Raw genomic sequence first — 14,605 nt, 5'->3', positions numbered from 1 at the left:
GCGCTAAAGAGACCCTTGACCCAGCAATGAAATATGGACTTCGGTCCAATATTGGGTCACAGTCACTATATTCAAAACCATCAATGGTCAACTCATCAGTATAAATTGTTCATGTTGGGATCCATCTCTATTGCTAAAACTATAGAAAAAGAATAGGGAGGAGCATGCAGCACAACGGAGAAGCATGCAGCACAAAAGAGAAGCAGGGTGCTGCTGGAAAATGTAATTTTAGCAGATAGGAATAAGACAGTCACTTGAGCTATGTGAACATGGATGAACAAAGGGGAAAGAGATGGGAAAAAAAGACACAAAAGGTACAAGGGTTTGTACTGAATATTAATAGTCATGCAGTAACTATTGCCATTGCAGGAAAAACCCTTTAAACTTTTCAATATTAGCAGCATTAAATGTATGTCGCACATGCGCTGTAGCGTACAAAGCAGTTTATGAAGCATAGTTACTGATCCTGTGATACATACATGATACACGCCTTGCACTGTACTACATACACATGTACATCTTCCAAAAAACATTTGGTTTTTCAGCCCTGCTTCTGTACTGGTGCTCAATCGTCACTTACTCTTATGATGGATTTCCAAGTGGAAATGATCTTTAGCGTGAGGACCAGTGATGAGCATCAGTAAGTTTAGTATACTGTGATATTGCAGCAGTGAAATCAGAGGAGCCAAAGAAAAAAAAGTTGCTAAAAAAATATGATATAAAAAGTTTAAATCAATTAGTTTTTCCAAATTAAAAATAAGAAATTTAAGGAAAAACAAATAAAACATTTGGTATCATTATGTAAGTAAAAGTCAGATCAAAACATAGTTACATAGTTATTAAGGTTGAAGGAAGACTAAGTCCATCTAGTTCAACCCATAGCCTAACCTAACATGCCCTAACATGTTGATCCAGAGGAAGGCAAAAAAACCCATGTGGCAAAGAGTAAGCTCCACCTTGGGGAAAAAAATTCCTTCCCGACTCCACATACGGCAATCAGACTAGTTCCCTGGATCAACGCCCTATCAAGGAATCTAGTATATATACCCTGTTACATTATACTTTTCCAGAAAGGTATCCAGTCCCCTCATAACATGAGGCCTAACATGGGCAGATGGCAATAAGCGTTCAATTGTCAGGAGGATCCGTCATAACTGCAGAGATTGGTGAAAATGTAGTAACCAGCATTATTGTACAGCGGATTCAAGGCCCTGTTCACATGTCCCACTGTAAACAGTTTAGAGCGGATCTAGTATTAAAATATATATACCGTATTTTTCGGACTAAAAGACACACTTTTTCCCCCCCCAAAAAGGGGGGAAAATGGGGGGTGCGTCTAATAGTCGCAATGCAGGCTTACCTAGGTGGCAGAGGTCCGATGGCAGAGGTGCGGTTGCGGGGGTGTGGCGGCAGAGGAGGCGCAGTAAGCGGGGTCCCTTTCCCCGGTATGGTGATGCAGCAGGCCAGGTATGCAGCAGAGCCGGGTGAATCCTCTTGTTATCGGTGGTGGCGGCCATTTTCCGGAGGCCGCGCGTGCGCAGATGGAGCGCTCTGCTTCCCGGGGCTTCAGGAAAATGGCCGCCGCGATCTCCATCTGCGCACGCGCTGCCTCCCGCGGCCATTTCCCTGAAGCCCCGGGAGCAGAGCGCTTCATCTGCACACGCGCGGCCTCAGGAAGATGGCCGCGCCCACCGATAACAAGAGGATTCACCCGGCTCTGCTGCATACCGGGCCTGCTGCATCACCATACCGGGGAAAGGGACCCCGCTTACTGCACCTCCTCTGCCGCCATACCCCCGCCACCGCACCTCTGCCACCGGACCTCTGCCACCGCACCTCTGCCACCTAGGTAAGCCTGCATGGTACGCCAGGGACCCCTCTCACGCCATACCTCTCACTGCACCTCCTGATCCCAGCACCTCCTGATCCCAGCATCACCCCACCTCTGCCGACACCTTGCCTCCTGTGACCCTGCTCTGCCACCGCCATAAGATACTGTAAATTCGGACAATAAGACGGACCCCCATGTTATAAAAAATCTTTTTTTCTGCAATTTTCACCCCAAATTTGGGGTGCGTCTTATGGTCCGGTGCGTCTTATAGTCCGAAAAATACGGTATACTGTACATACACACACACACGAGTAATCTAACAAACTTAGCAAAAAATGTCTGCAAAGTTTCTGTTTTTGAATATATATATATATATATATACACACACACACACACACACACACACACATACATGCACACATATACATACACAGTACAGACCAACAGTTTGGACACCTTCTCATTTAAAGATTTTTCCGTATTTTCATGACTATGAAAATTTTACATTCACACTGAAGGCATCAAAACTATGAATTAACACATGTGGAATTATATACTTTAAAAAGTGTGAAGCAACTGAAAATATGTCTTATTTTCTAGGTTCTTCAAAGTAGCCACCTTTTGCTTTGATGACTGCTTTGCACACTCTTGGCATTCTCTTGATGAGCTTCAAGAGGTAGTCACCGGAAATGGTTTTCACTTCACAGGTGTGCCCTGTCAGGTTTAATAAGTGGGATTTCTTGCCTTATAAATGTGGTTGGGACCATCAGTTGTGTTGTGCAGAAGTCTGGTGGATACACAGCTGATAGTCCTACTGAATAGACTGTTAGAATTTGTATTATGGCAAGAAAAAAGCAGCTAAGTAAAGAAAAACGATTGGCCATCATTACTTTAAGAAATGAAGCTCAGTCAGTCCAAACAATTGGGAAAACTTTGAAAGTGTCCTCAAGTGCAGTTGCAAAAAGCATCAAGCGCTACAAAGAAACTGGCTCACATGAGGACTGCCCCAGGAAAGGAAGACTAAGAGTCACCTCTGCTTCTGAGGATAAGTTTATCCGAGTCACCAGCCTCAGAAATCGCAGGTTAACAGCAGCTCAGAATAGAGACCAGGTCAATGCCACACAGAGTTCTAGCAGCAGACACATCTCTACAACAACTGTTAAGAGAAGACTTTGCGCAGCAGGCCTTCATGGTAAAGTAGCTGCTAGGAAACCACTGCTAAGGACAGGCAACAAGCAGAAGAGACTTGTTTGGGCTAAAGAACACAAGGAATGGACATTAGACCAGTTTAAATCTGCTTTGGTCTGATGAGTCCAAATTTGAGATCTTTGGTTCCAAGCACCGTGTCTTTGTACGACGCAGAAAAGGTGAACGGATGGACTCTACATGCCTGGTTCCCACCGTGAAGCATGGAGGAGGAGGAGGTGTGATGGTGTGGGGGTGCTTTGCTGGTGACACTGTTGGAGATTTATTCAAAATTGAAGGCATACAGAACCAGCATGGCTACCACAGCATCTTGCAGCGGCATGCTATTCCATCCGGTTTGATTTTAGCTGAACCATCATTTATTTTTCAACAGGACAATGACCCCAAACACACCTCCAGGCTGTGTAAGGGCTATCTGACCAAGAAGGAGAGTGATGGGGTGCTACGTCAGATGACCTGGCCTCCACAGTCTCCAGACCTGAACCCAATCGAGATGGTTGGGGTGAGCTGGACCGCAGAGTGAAGGCAAAAGGGCCAACAAGTGCTAAGCATCTCTGAGAACTCCTTCAAGATTGTTGGAAGACCATTTCCGGTGACTACCTCTTGAATCTCATCAAGAGAATGCCAAGAGTGTGCAAAGCAGTCATCAAAGCAAAAGGTGGCTACTTTGAAGAACCTAGAATATAAGACATATTTTCAGTTGTTTCATACTTTTTTGTTAAGTATATAATTCCACATGTGTTAATTCATAGTTTTGATGCCTTCAGTGTGAATGTACAATTTTCATAGTCATGAAAATACAGAAAAATCTTTAAATGAGAAGGTGTATCCAAACTTTTGGTCTGTACTGTATATATATATATATATATATATATATATATATATATATATATATATATATATATATATATATATAATATTCATATGTCTGCCGTCTACTACATCACTCAGATGGGGTACACACTCGAAAACGATGCACAACGGAACGCAAGTTCGCACCATTATAGTATATGTCCCCGTCGGCGCATCCGCCCGACATCAGTTTTGCATGGGGATTTGGGTGTAAGCCCTAATGGGAGCCACAGAACCGAACCCTGAATGCAGTGTGAAAGATCCCTAAAGGATTTACCACTTTTGGTGTCAAAAAAAGTCACAAAATTATGGTTAAAAAAAAAATGAAGCGGAAGAGTTTGGATTCAGTACCAAACTCAAATACTGATTGTGCCATTTTGAAGAATTTAGTGAAAAAAACAAATCATCCAAAAAGTCCCTTTAATAAATAGCAAATATTAAATTGGGCCCTTAGACATAAAGGTGGCAAACAAATTGAAACGGACGACACTTTTGTTCCCAATCAAATTAATGGATCCGGTGTTATGTTGTTGTTTTCATGAATCGAAAACATAAAACAAAAAAAAACCCTAACTACTGGACATGTGAACGGAACCCAGCTGCTCTTCACATGTCCGTTTATTTTTTCCGTTTCTCCTAAATGGAACAGAAAAACGAAATTAGAATCCCGATTCACATCACATCCACCGATTTATTTGAAGTCCGACTGGAAAGAAAAAAAGTTCTCTGTACATTTTACCTTGGTAAGAAGTCCAGAAAGTAAAACTTTTCCATTCTTAAAAATAAAAGGAAAACAACCGGATCCCAAATAAATCACTGAGCCGCTGTGTGTTTGTAAATGATGAGGCGTTTACAAGACGCTGTTTACATTGTCGATTGTCCGAAACGGGACAAACAGGAAAGATAAAAGAACATGTGAACGCTGCCTTATCAGACGCTAGAAAACAATGATACAGTTCTGCCATGATATGATACATCAGCAGCGGCTCCCGAACAGCTCATCCCTGGAGATCCGGGCCCTTCGTGTGCACAAATAATGGAAGAGCTGGAAACATGACCGCCTCTACAGCAGAGGAATCCTCTGCTTCCTTTCCATGATAATGGACCCCGGACCCTCAAACATCTGCAGGAAGAACAGTTCTCTGGTACAAACACCTGACATTTATAGCAATGGTAACTATTGTGATTGCAATAAAAACATCATTAAAACCGAGCGAGGCAGAAAAAGAAACAAAAAGTGCAACATTATAATAAATATAGAAAATACAATCCAAAACTAAATCACTCCAATATACTGCGCACAGCAGGAGCAGAGCAGTTTATCAAAAAAGGGCACTAGATCCAAAGATGGCGTCATGTCATTGGGGTAGCCCACCCAAAGAATCAAAGTGCAAAATAATCCCAGGCACCACCAAAAACAAAAATTATTCACCGGTCGCAGCTTCCTTGGTAACGTAAGCCTGGTCTTCCACCGGTTTGAGTAAGCCGACCTACAGCAAAGACATGCCGCTGCAGTGGTTATATCAGAACGCAGGGGGTACGGAGATCGGCGCGGCACCACGAGAGCCAGAGGCAGCGTGTGTAGTCTTCGGTAGCTTTTTTCTTTTTAAAAGAATATGTCACCAATTCTGTGTCTTAAAATCTGAGAGCGGCATAATGTAGGGACAGAGACCCCGATTCCAGCGATGTATTACTTACTTAGTTTTGATAAAATCACTGAAATTTTCTGCTGTATATCTAGCAGAGCTCTGAATGCTGAGCCCTGCATAACCCCGCCCACACCATTGATTGACAGCTTTCTGTGTACTCTGCGGTTGGGTTACACCGCGCAGGAAGACTACATGGCACAAGACACCAAGTAGTGATAATCTCCTGCTGATAAAACACTGATTTCATTGAAACAACAACAAGCAGCCCAGTGAGTGATACATCACTGAAATCAGAGTCTCATCCTCAACACCATGCTACTCTCAAACTAAATAGTAAAAACCTGCTGACAGATTCCCTTTAAATGTAAGAAGATCAGAAGTATTCCCTCGGGTAGCCTGCACATTTTGGTGTAGATTTCCGAGCAGCTTTCTCATGATTTGGTGCAGTAAGTGTGACCATGCATCATTTACGAGTTCTGTGTTTTTCACGGACACAACTCGTAATCGATCACAGTCTATGAGGATTTTCACATGTCCGTGCATTTTTCCAGATCGTGTTGGCCTCGACAAAACACGGAGACATAAGATTTTGATCCGAGTGTCTGATCTAACTCACAGATGCGAGTGTGTGCGTTTATACGAAGAAAAAAATATCTCCAGAAGAATGGAGGTAGCACTACATGGTCAAATAAAGTGAATGGATTACTGACTCATTGTGAAGGCGACGTTTCGCTCCAAGTGTAGAACTTTCTCAGGTTTGGAGCGAAACGTCGCCATCACAATGAGTCAGTAAACCATTCATTGTCTTTTACCCTGGAGTGCCGCCTCCATTCTTCTGGATATTATGGAGGTTTGGGTCTGCCTGGGGGGCTTCGCACCCATTATCTAGTGCTGCACCTATTGTAATAAATATATACTGCTATATATATTGGACTGCACTCGGATGCCAGCCTGAGTGCTGTCGGTTTTTCACTGGCCGATCAGAGAAACACCCATCACTCTTTTTCTGCATACAAGAACACTGATCAAATACGGATGAAAATCAGTCCATTTCTGCATGCGACAGAAGAACCAAGACAAACCCCTAAAATAATCAATGGGTCCCCTCTACATCACTAATTCCGAGCGGACACATGACTGTATCCTCATGAGGTTTCACCACAGATTGTACCTCTGCGACACCCGCAAGAGAAATCCCAATACTGCGCATTTATAAAGGTGAAAAAACAGGTGACTAGTCACCCTCCCCAGGTCCAGCACTGAGTCTCCACCACTGCGCCCAGTGTCTGTTATTGTGTGCAGTGTAGACGTCACATGAAAAGCACTGCAGCCAATCCGTGAGCTCAGCCCGAGATAACAGCATGAGCCACTGATGGGTGGCAGCGTGACTTCCGAGCTGCAGACAACAACACCAGGAGCAGAGCGCGAGACCCAGTGCTGGACCCGGGGAGGGTGAACAAGACCCACAGTTAAACAGCAGTTAGGCAAAAAGGCAAAATAAACTTTTAGCAAAAAACAAAGGCAGGTGAATGTCATGGTTGCTACCGCCCCATCCACGCGGCTTTTGCTGCGGATTTTATCACCTGCAGGTAAAATCCGCAGCGTTTATCCGCCATATCAGGTTAGCTATACAGTTATGGCGACTACACAAGCTGTGTACAGCGCTGCGGACTATGGTGGCGCTATGGAGGGACCCCACACTGCAGCCAGGACGTTATAAGGCAGCGGTGGGCACAGAAATAAGTCCCTACTACCACCCCCATCCTCCGCAGGGCACAGGGAGGTAGAGGAGAGGATATTACCAGGCACCTATGCTCACATATGGGGCATGGTCACTGCCCTATGACAACCCTGCCCCAACAACACCCATGTCCCATCACTACACACCCTGCCCCGGCACGAAGACCACGGAAACACGAGCACCCTGCTACCAGAACTACATACATGCCCCCCTGCAGTATGCCCTGCTCACACGGATCTCTGTGGCCCGATCTGCGCCCTCCGGTGCTGCCGGAATCCTTGTCAGCCGCAACCTCCCAGACACTGAGTTCCGCGCATGCGCGGGAACCAAAGTCAAATCCCGCATGACGCATGCGCTAGATGGTAAGCGCCGCACTACTCGCTTGGTCATGTGCAGTAGAGACTCCCAGAGCATGCGCAGTGCGGATGCTTAGTGTTTATGTGACTACGCATGCCTGCCGGAAATTCGACAACGTAGAAGGCTGGGTCACCCGGAAGTAGCCGGCACGTGGTAAGCGCATGCGTAGTAACATAATAACAGCCATAAGAAGCAATTGTCACCGCGTTGCTATAGTTAGTGTGAATTTGGCACTGTAAGAGATGTGTGTGACACTACAAGTACCAGCCTGCACAGGCAGGGCATTCTGGGACATGTAGTTTCTCAGCAACCTTTCTGAGCCACAGGTTCGAGGCCTCTGCAGTGCACAGTGGCTGCTGGATGACTGTGACATTATTGTGTAAAGGTAGAAAATCTGCAGCAAATTCACACGTAGCTTTTGCAGCTTTTGCTGTGTGAACATTTCCGTAATTGCCTGTTTTTAATATTTTTTTCTCCCATTGGATTAATTAGGCTATGTGCACACTTTGCGGATTCCACTGCGGATTTTTCCGCAGCAGAATTCCAAAATCCGCAGTGAAAACCCGTTGTGGCTTTTACTGCGGATTTATCGCGGTTTTTACTGCGGTTTCTTCTGCGGATTTTCATCTGCAGTTTTCTATTGGAGCAGGTGAAAATCCGCAGAAAAGAAGTGACATGCTGCGGAATGTAATCTGCAGCGTTTCCGCGCGGATTTTTCTGCAGCATGTGCACAGCGTTTTTTGTTTCCCATAGGTTTACATTGTAATGTAAACTCATGGGAAACTGCTGCGGATCCGCAGCGGTCAAATCCGCTGCGGATCCGCAGCAAAATCCGCAAAGTGTGAATATAGCCTTAGGGTAAGGCGAAATGCAGGGACCGGACGCCTGCCCTCAGGACTCTGCGAACAGGAGCTTATCTGTGGGCACTTCTGGGCTGTGGAGGTTCTGCCACCTGTGACCAGCTGATCTGATGGTCTCACCCTTGAAGGGGTTGTCCACAGTATCTAGTCTCAGAATTAGATCAGTGGTGGTCCGACACCCCCACCGATCACCTGTTCTCAGCTCTGGGGGATTCCAGATACAAACTTTATTCAATGTGTAGAGACCACTGCCTAGAACTGACCGCCAGCCCCTATTCTCTGCCGGTCACTGCTACACAGTGTGCACAGCCATGCTATTCAGCGAATTCATCGGGTCAGAGACCCTCTGATCAGACAGTGTAAGACCCTGAGGATAGGTCATCAGTATTACATACCCGGATTACCCCTTTAGAAGATTACCTATCATGTATGTATGTTCTCCGGGATGGGTGGAAGTCAGAAGGTCATCGACCTAAATGAAAACTTGTCATGGGGTACCGTGACACAGGGTGGCCTCCTCTATTTCTGGGGTCAGAAGATCGCAGCGTTTGGCTACATGCACCTCTGTACTGGTCGGCAGCTGTGCAGATTCCCCTTGTTCTTTTGTTGCAAGGGTTAAACAGTTCTGTTTGTCTCCCACAGCTTTCTGTCCTGAGTTCTCAGCAGTTCTGATTTCTCCACTGCCCTCTGGTATAAAGCACTCGCCTCTTAGCTTGGGCAGTTGCCAGTGATCGCTTACTATATCTTGGTATCGGTATGGAGGTGTGAGCCATGGTAAGAAAAGTCCTCTAGGAGACCAGGGCTGAGTCGAGGTCGGTGACCATTTTGATGGAGTCTCTATAAAATGGACCAACTCAGAGTCCTAAAATATATAATACACTGGGTACAGTGATTCAGTTCAGCATGTGATGTACATGTTTTCATAAGGATTTGGAAAAGTTATGAACTGTGTGTTCTATTCCTCATCTAAGGATCTCGGCTTTTGGTTGAGATGAATCTGTGCTGGAATTCATGTTTAATAGTGAAGCATGTATGAGGGAGTCAGGGAAATTGAGGAGTCGGAGTCATCTCCGGAGATTGCTGTTTAGAACTTTGTTGTCTTCCTTTTCTTTATCTCCCTTTTGGTTTGCTTCACCCTTCCTTTCTCTTTTCTGTACTCTGGGTGCGCTAAGAGTGATTGCTGCATCCTGTAACCCTTTGTCTGTTTCCTCTTGTGTCTTTGTCATAGAGCAGGACTAGGGTTCCTGCTGCCCCACGCACTAGCCAGGGCCAAGCATAGGGTAAGAAAGGGATAGGAACGTTATCGCGGCACGGGGTGAAAGAACACGTCTAGAGACATCAGGGCATGTTTCAGGGGTTGCCCCATTTATTTTTCCATTAGTGGCAGTGCCCCCTTCATCTCACCGTGTGCCATCTGGCTCCTTGGTGGAGCGTGACAAAAATGGTTTTGAGTGGGACAGACTTCGAAGGCTCAAATGGACCTTTAGTAAGAACCACCAGGTCTAGAGTTAAATTGGATGACCAATGATAACATGTTTTCACTGATCCACAGAAGAGGAGATAACTTACTTTACACACCCATTGTGGATTTATACTGCATAGTGCTGCAATTTATTGTATTCTTCATTGCCACATAATATCTTTATTCCTGCACTGATCCCAATACATGCTACATAGCCTTCAGTGCTCCTGTTCATTTTGCACATAGTTATCATTTTCCACATGTCAGATACCATGCTTTGGCTTTTTACATATTAATATGTTTTCTCATATTGTGAGGCATCCCCAGTATGAACCCTACCGTGAATGGTTGTATTTAACACTCTTTTGATTTTATGGTTATCCATTTATATATGTTGGTTTTTACACCATTTCCTTACCATGGTTTCCACGTTATTTTTGCCTCTCATATGTGTGGTCTTCCTGGTGGTTGCCGGGACTTTTTAAGTTCTGTAAGTGCTATCATTGCCTATCTTTTATTGTTTGTCTCAATAAACATTATATTTTATATTTTTAACTTTTGTCCTAATAATTGTGATGGCCTTGCTTGTTCGGTGTTTTCCTCCCTATCAATTATCTAGTGTCTTATGCGAATGGTCTGCCATTTATCCTCCAAGCTAGTATATACTTATATAAGACGTTCTATCCTTTACATATTGGTTTGATTGAAGTATATAATATTGCTATGGTTCAGTGTGCTTTTTCTCATGAACAATCTGGGTACAGGAGATTGATCGATATTATCGATTCCATCTTGAATGACTTGAATTTTACAATTTTAAGGTTTATGAATAGAACCCTGTCCCTTCCTGTTGTTTTGGGACCAGGATTAATACTGCTCTGTCTTCTAGGTCTAATAATTCTTTCTATAATGGCAAATGACTTAAATAAGAATCCTGATCTTTTGTGAACTCAAACGTGTGTTGATGTAGCGGAGAGAAAATCTAGTTTTAGACCTTGTACTAGATCGACTCACTTTGCTCCACATAGAGGTAGACACAGGAACACTGTCTCTTTAAATCTTCCACTGGTTTATTAAAAATACTGCATAAACCAGTGCAACGTTAGCAAAACAAACCCGGCCTAACAGGAAAACAAAAACATAACGTATGGCACCGTCCTTGTTGCTACTGGAATCCCCCGGCTTCAGGAACGAACAACAACACACAGCTCCAGAGCTTGCACCTCCAGGCCCACCCCACACTGAATTCTCTAGAAGGCTGGGTATTTATCCTCTGGACTCCTCCCACTCTACAGCTGTCCAATCAACCTGCCATTAAACATGGCCTATTAACCCCTTTCAGCATTTAGGGTGCTGGATCATTTGCTAGGTTGCTATCACTGAAGCTAACACCCTTAGTAAAGCCTAAATCTATTGTGTCCGGGATCCAATGGCTGGAATAAAAATTTGTTCAGGCATAGAGAAAGTGTTCAGTCTTTTGTGCACCTGGAGGGTGGCATCATTATTGGTTACACTTTTTGTTTTCAGAAGTGGAACCATCAATCATAAATCCTGTGTTTTTTTTCATTTATGTAACACTGTCTCTGGCTAATTTTTCTCCAGGACCAAAATGATCATCTGACTCTTGGGATAAAATTTTACCTAGAACTGGACAGAAGAGATATTCACCATGACACAGAATAGAACAGAGTCTTGATTTTGATTGATTGTCCTCTGATGAATATTTTAGCCATAATGCTTGACGGACTGCATTAGACAGCCAAAGATCTATCTGCTTGTTTAAAGATACCTGTCGAGGCTTCCAAGTTTTTTTCATCAACCCATCTGCCTTCCTGTCGTATCATAAGAACGAAACAACAAATTCCTAGATACTTTGGAGACCACTACATACATTTTTGAAGGTCTATCCCAGTTTACTGATGTTTCTTCTTGAAAAAGGATATTTACTTTTTACAATACTGGGAAGAAATCCTTTCTTGTTTTTTTTTTTTCACTCTCGTTTAATTAATGAACAAAATGAGCTCCTTGGGTTCATCGCTGTGTCTCGCCCACTGCCTCGAACTTTGTTATTTTGCTGCAGAGGTAACGTCACACCAACAGCACTGCAGACAATCACTGAACTCGGTGGCTTTGCTGATGATGGCACGGGCAACTGAACTAAGTGATTGTCTGCAGGTCTTTGTATAAGAATCAACTGCTGCAACCGAGCCACAGATCGAGGCAGTATTATCTCATGATACAGGGTTAGGGTCTTGCATGACAGAGTTCACGTCAAGATGATAATACATCACTTCCAGTGCCCTGGCATGGGGGAAAAATGCTGGTAACTTCTTCTTGTAGAAAAGGGTGAAACCAAGTTCCATTGATGGCGGATGTGAAAGAGCCAATATAAGCTTCTTTTTACAACACCTTGAGTGTTCAGATTATATCGTCATCATGGATGTGCAAAACCCTGTCCAATCTGAACTCTCCTTGGATGATTTTACACATGTTCTTGGTTGTGGATTTTCCAAAGCCTACGTTAAGCTACTTTATTATTCCATTTTTACTTTAGGAGGATTATGAGTCTCCTCAAAAGTCATCTTCTAATATTAAAAAGAAAGCTAAGAAATGAACTGCATGTGGCAAGAAGCTTTCACAGTCATATATGAATCAGTTTTCCATTGATTGTTCCTCTTTCATTAGTTTAGTTATACAATCTTCCTTTTGTAGCCGAAATGAGAGCAGTAATAAGAGAAGAGCTCCAGACCACAGTGGCAAGTCAGAAGAGGCTAAGACTGATTCTCGTTCTGGGGAGGTTGAAGGTGGCTCATACTACTCAGACGATAACTTAGAAGAAGGAGAACTAATCCCTGGGTTTAACTGAAGACAAGAAAAAGTGTTTTTCTTCGGAGAATGTAGATGTTTTATTACTGTTAATAACTTGTCCTGTTTCATGTGCCAGTCTCTGCTTCAGATCTTTTAATGCCATCTCAGGTGGCAGCACGCAGCCTGAGTATTGAGGTATTGAGCCCGCGCTGCTACCACATGTGGTCATCCTAGCTGAACCACCTGTCAAATCTCCTGTAATTTCCTCAATGCTCAGAAATATAGGCAGATACTTATCCATCATGCAATAAATTCAGAGAGGCGTCTTATTGGCTCCAATTTATTCTGTAGCAGGACAAGTACACCAAATATACAGCCAATGTTATTAAGAATTATCGAAAACTGCATGGACAGTTTGAGTAGCCATAAACAACCAAAGAGATCATAATTATAATGTCATTTTATTAGAAAACAAATTTATGATCAAACAAATATACAACATATAAAACTATCAAGGTTTATATATAAAGAGGAGACATGGGGAAAAAAACGTGCAAGAGAGGTGCAATCAAATGAGGAGTACGGGAAAAGCACTCAGACTACAGAGGAAGGAATGTCAGCCATTATATGGAATACATCCCCAGCAAAGATCATGCTATTGGGAACAACCTTCAAGCCATTCTCAGATATATAAATAGATACAAATGCTCAATATAGATCCTAGTTGCTTACCCAAAGTGTGCCAGCACTGCAAACAATCCTCTCCTTGCAGCCCCTGACGCGCGTTTTGTGAGGCTGCTTTCTCAAAGGGTTGTCATATGTAAAATCCCATCCCAGTGTATATATCTACACCAGCCATTAAATATTGATTGCTCCAGTTACCGCCGCCTCTCGGGTCACTACCTGTATGGCCATCTTCACCCCGTGCGCATGTTGGGTAATCTCTGACCCAGTGACATCATTAGACATGCGCACGGTGCTCTACAGGCAGCCCTAAGGAATGTGCACTCAATCAGTGGCCAATTTCAGATACACCATACACGAGGCCATATTTGTAGAGACATGAAAAGGCACCCAGTAATTTACATACATTGAAGAAATGCCTGTATGATCTTAGGAGAGGGGGTCACAGCCTAATGCAAAATCCGAACATCGGAACAGACGGCATAACCTGCATCAGTGCATTCACGCTATAGACCACATTTGTGGACAAAAATAATAGAAGAAATAAAATATAATGAGCAGGTAATGAGGTAGAAGAGGGAATAGTGCAAAGTGCACAGATGGTACAGAAAATTAATGCCACAAGCAACAGTATAGAAATTCAAGCAAACACTAATGCCATGAATAGCTGAATAACAAAGTGCAATAAAATTAAAAAGTGCCATTTATTAACGTGAACAAGTGCCATATATTACAATGTCAGAATCAAGGACACCAAGTAGTTGCCAGTGAAATATTGTGTAAGACATGTACAATGTTGAAAAAGAAGCACATGTACAATTAAATAGTAGACGACCATACGTGTGAAGTTGAAGATGTGTTAAATCTTGTATCCAAGATTCTGTGAATGGTGACAATATTGAAGGAATGATTAGAAAATATCATAGTCTGACATAAAACAAGGCAAGAATAATATAAAAAAATGAATAGATATGAACATGTGATATATCAATAATGCGTAGATGTGATCAACAACACCATGTCACCACAAATCTATAAAGAATTTCTGCCATTGGTCCCAGAACCTCAATCTGGGAAAGTCAGAGATGGATAGAGACAGAATGTTCCTCCTAAACATCACAAAATCAAAGAAAGAGAGCGAGTCCGACATTTGCG

At 43.4% G+C, this 14,605-nt stretch overlaps 1 protein-coding gene across 11 annotated transcripts in view; it reads right to left on the bottom strand.

The window, feature by feature from the left end:
* GAPVD1 (GTPase activating protein and VPS9 domains 1) overlaps positions 1 to 7,624 on the bottom strand; it is a 90,271-nt gene extending 82,647 nt beyond the window's left edge. For 6 of the 11 annotated variants that reach the window (XM_069748494.1, XM_069748498.1, XM_069748496.1 and 3 more), the window contains exon 1: positions 7,511 to 7,624. In XM_069748494.1, the coding sequence (XP_069604595.1) occupies positions 7,511 to 7,624 (114 nt within the window). Of the gene's footprint in view, positions 1 to 7,482 lie in introns of all 11 variants that reach the window. The other 5 variants (XM_069748502.1, XM_069748503.1, XM_069748504.1 and 2 more) reach the window with 3 other exon arrangements.
* Positions 7,625 to 14,605: the final 6,981 nt, after the last annotated feature.

Source organism: Ranitomeya imitator, chromosome 2 (genome assembly GCF_032444005.1).
Source record: "Ranitomeya imitator isolate aRanImi1 chromosome 2, aRanImi1.pri, whole genome shotgun sequence".
NCBI lineage: Eukaryota > Metazoa > Chordata > Amphibia > Anura > Dendrobatidae > Ranitomeya > Ranitomeya imitator.
The sequence above is the reverse complement of the archived record's forward strand: the minus strand, read 5'-3'. Positions and strand labels throughout refer to the sequence as shown.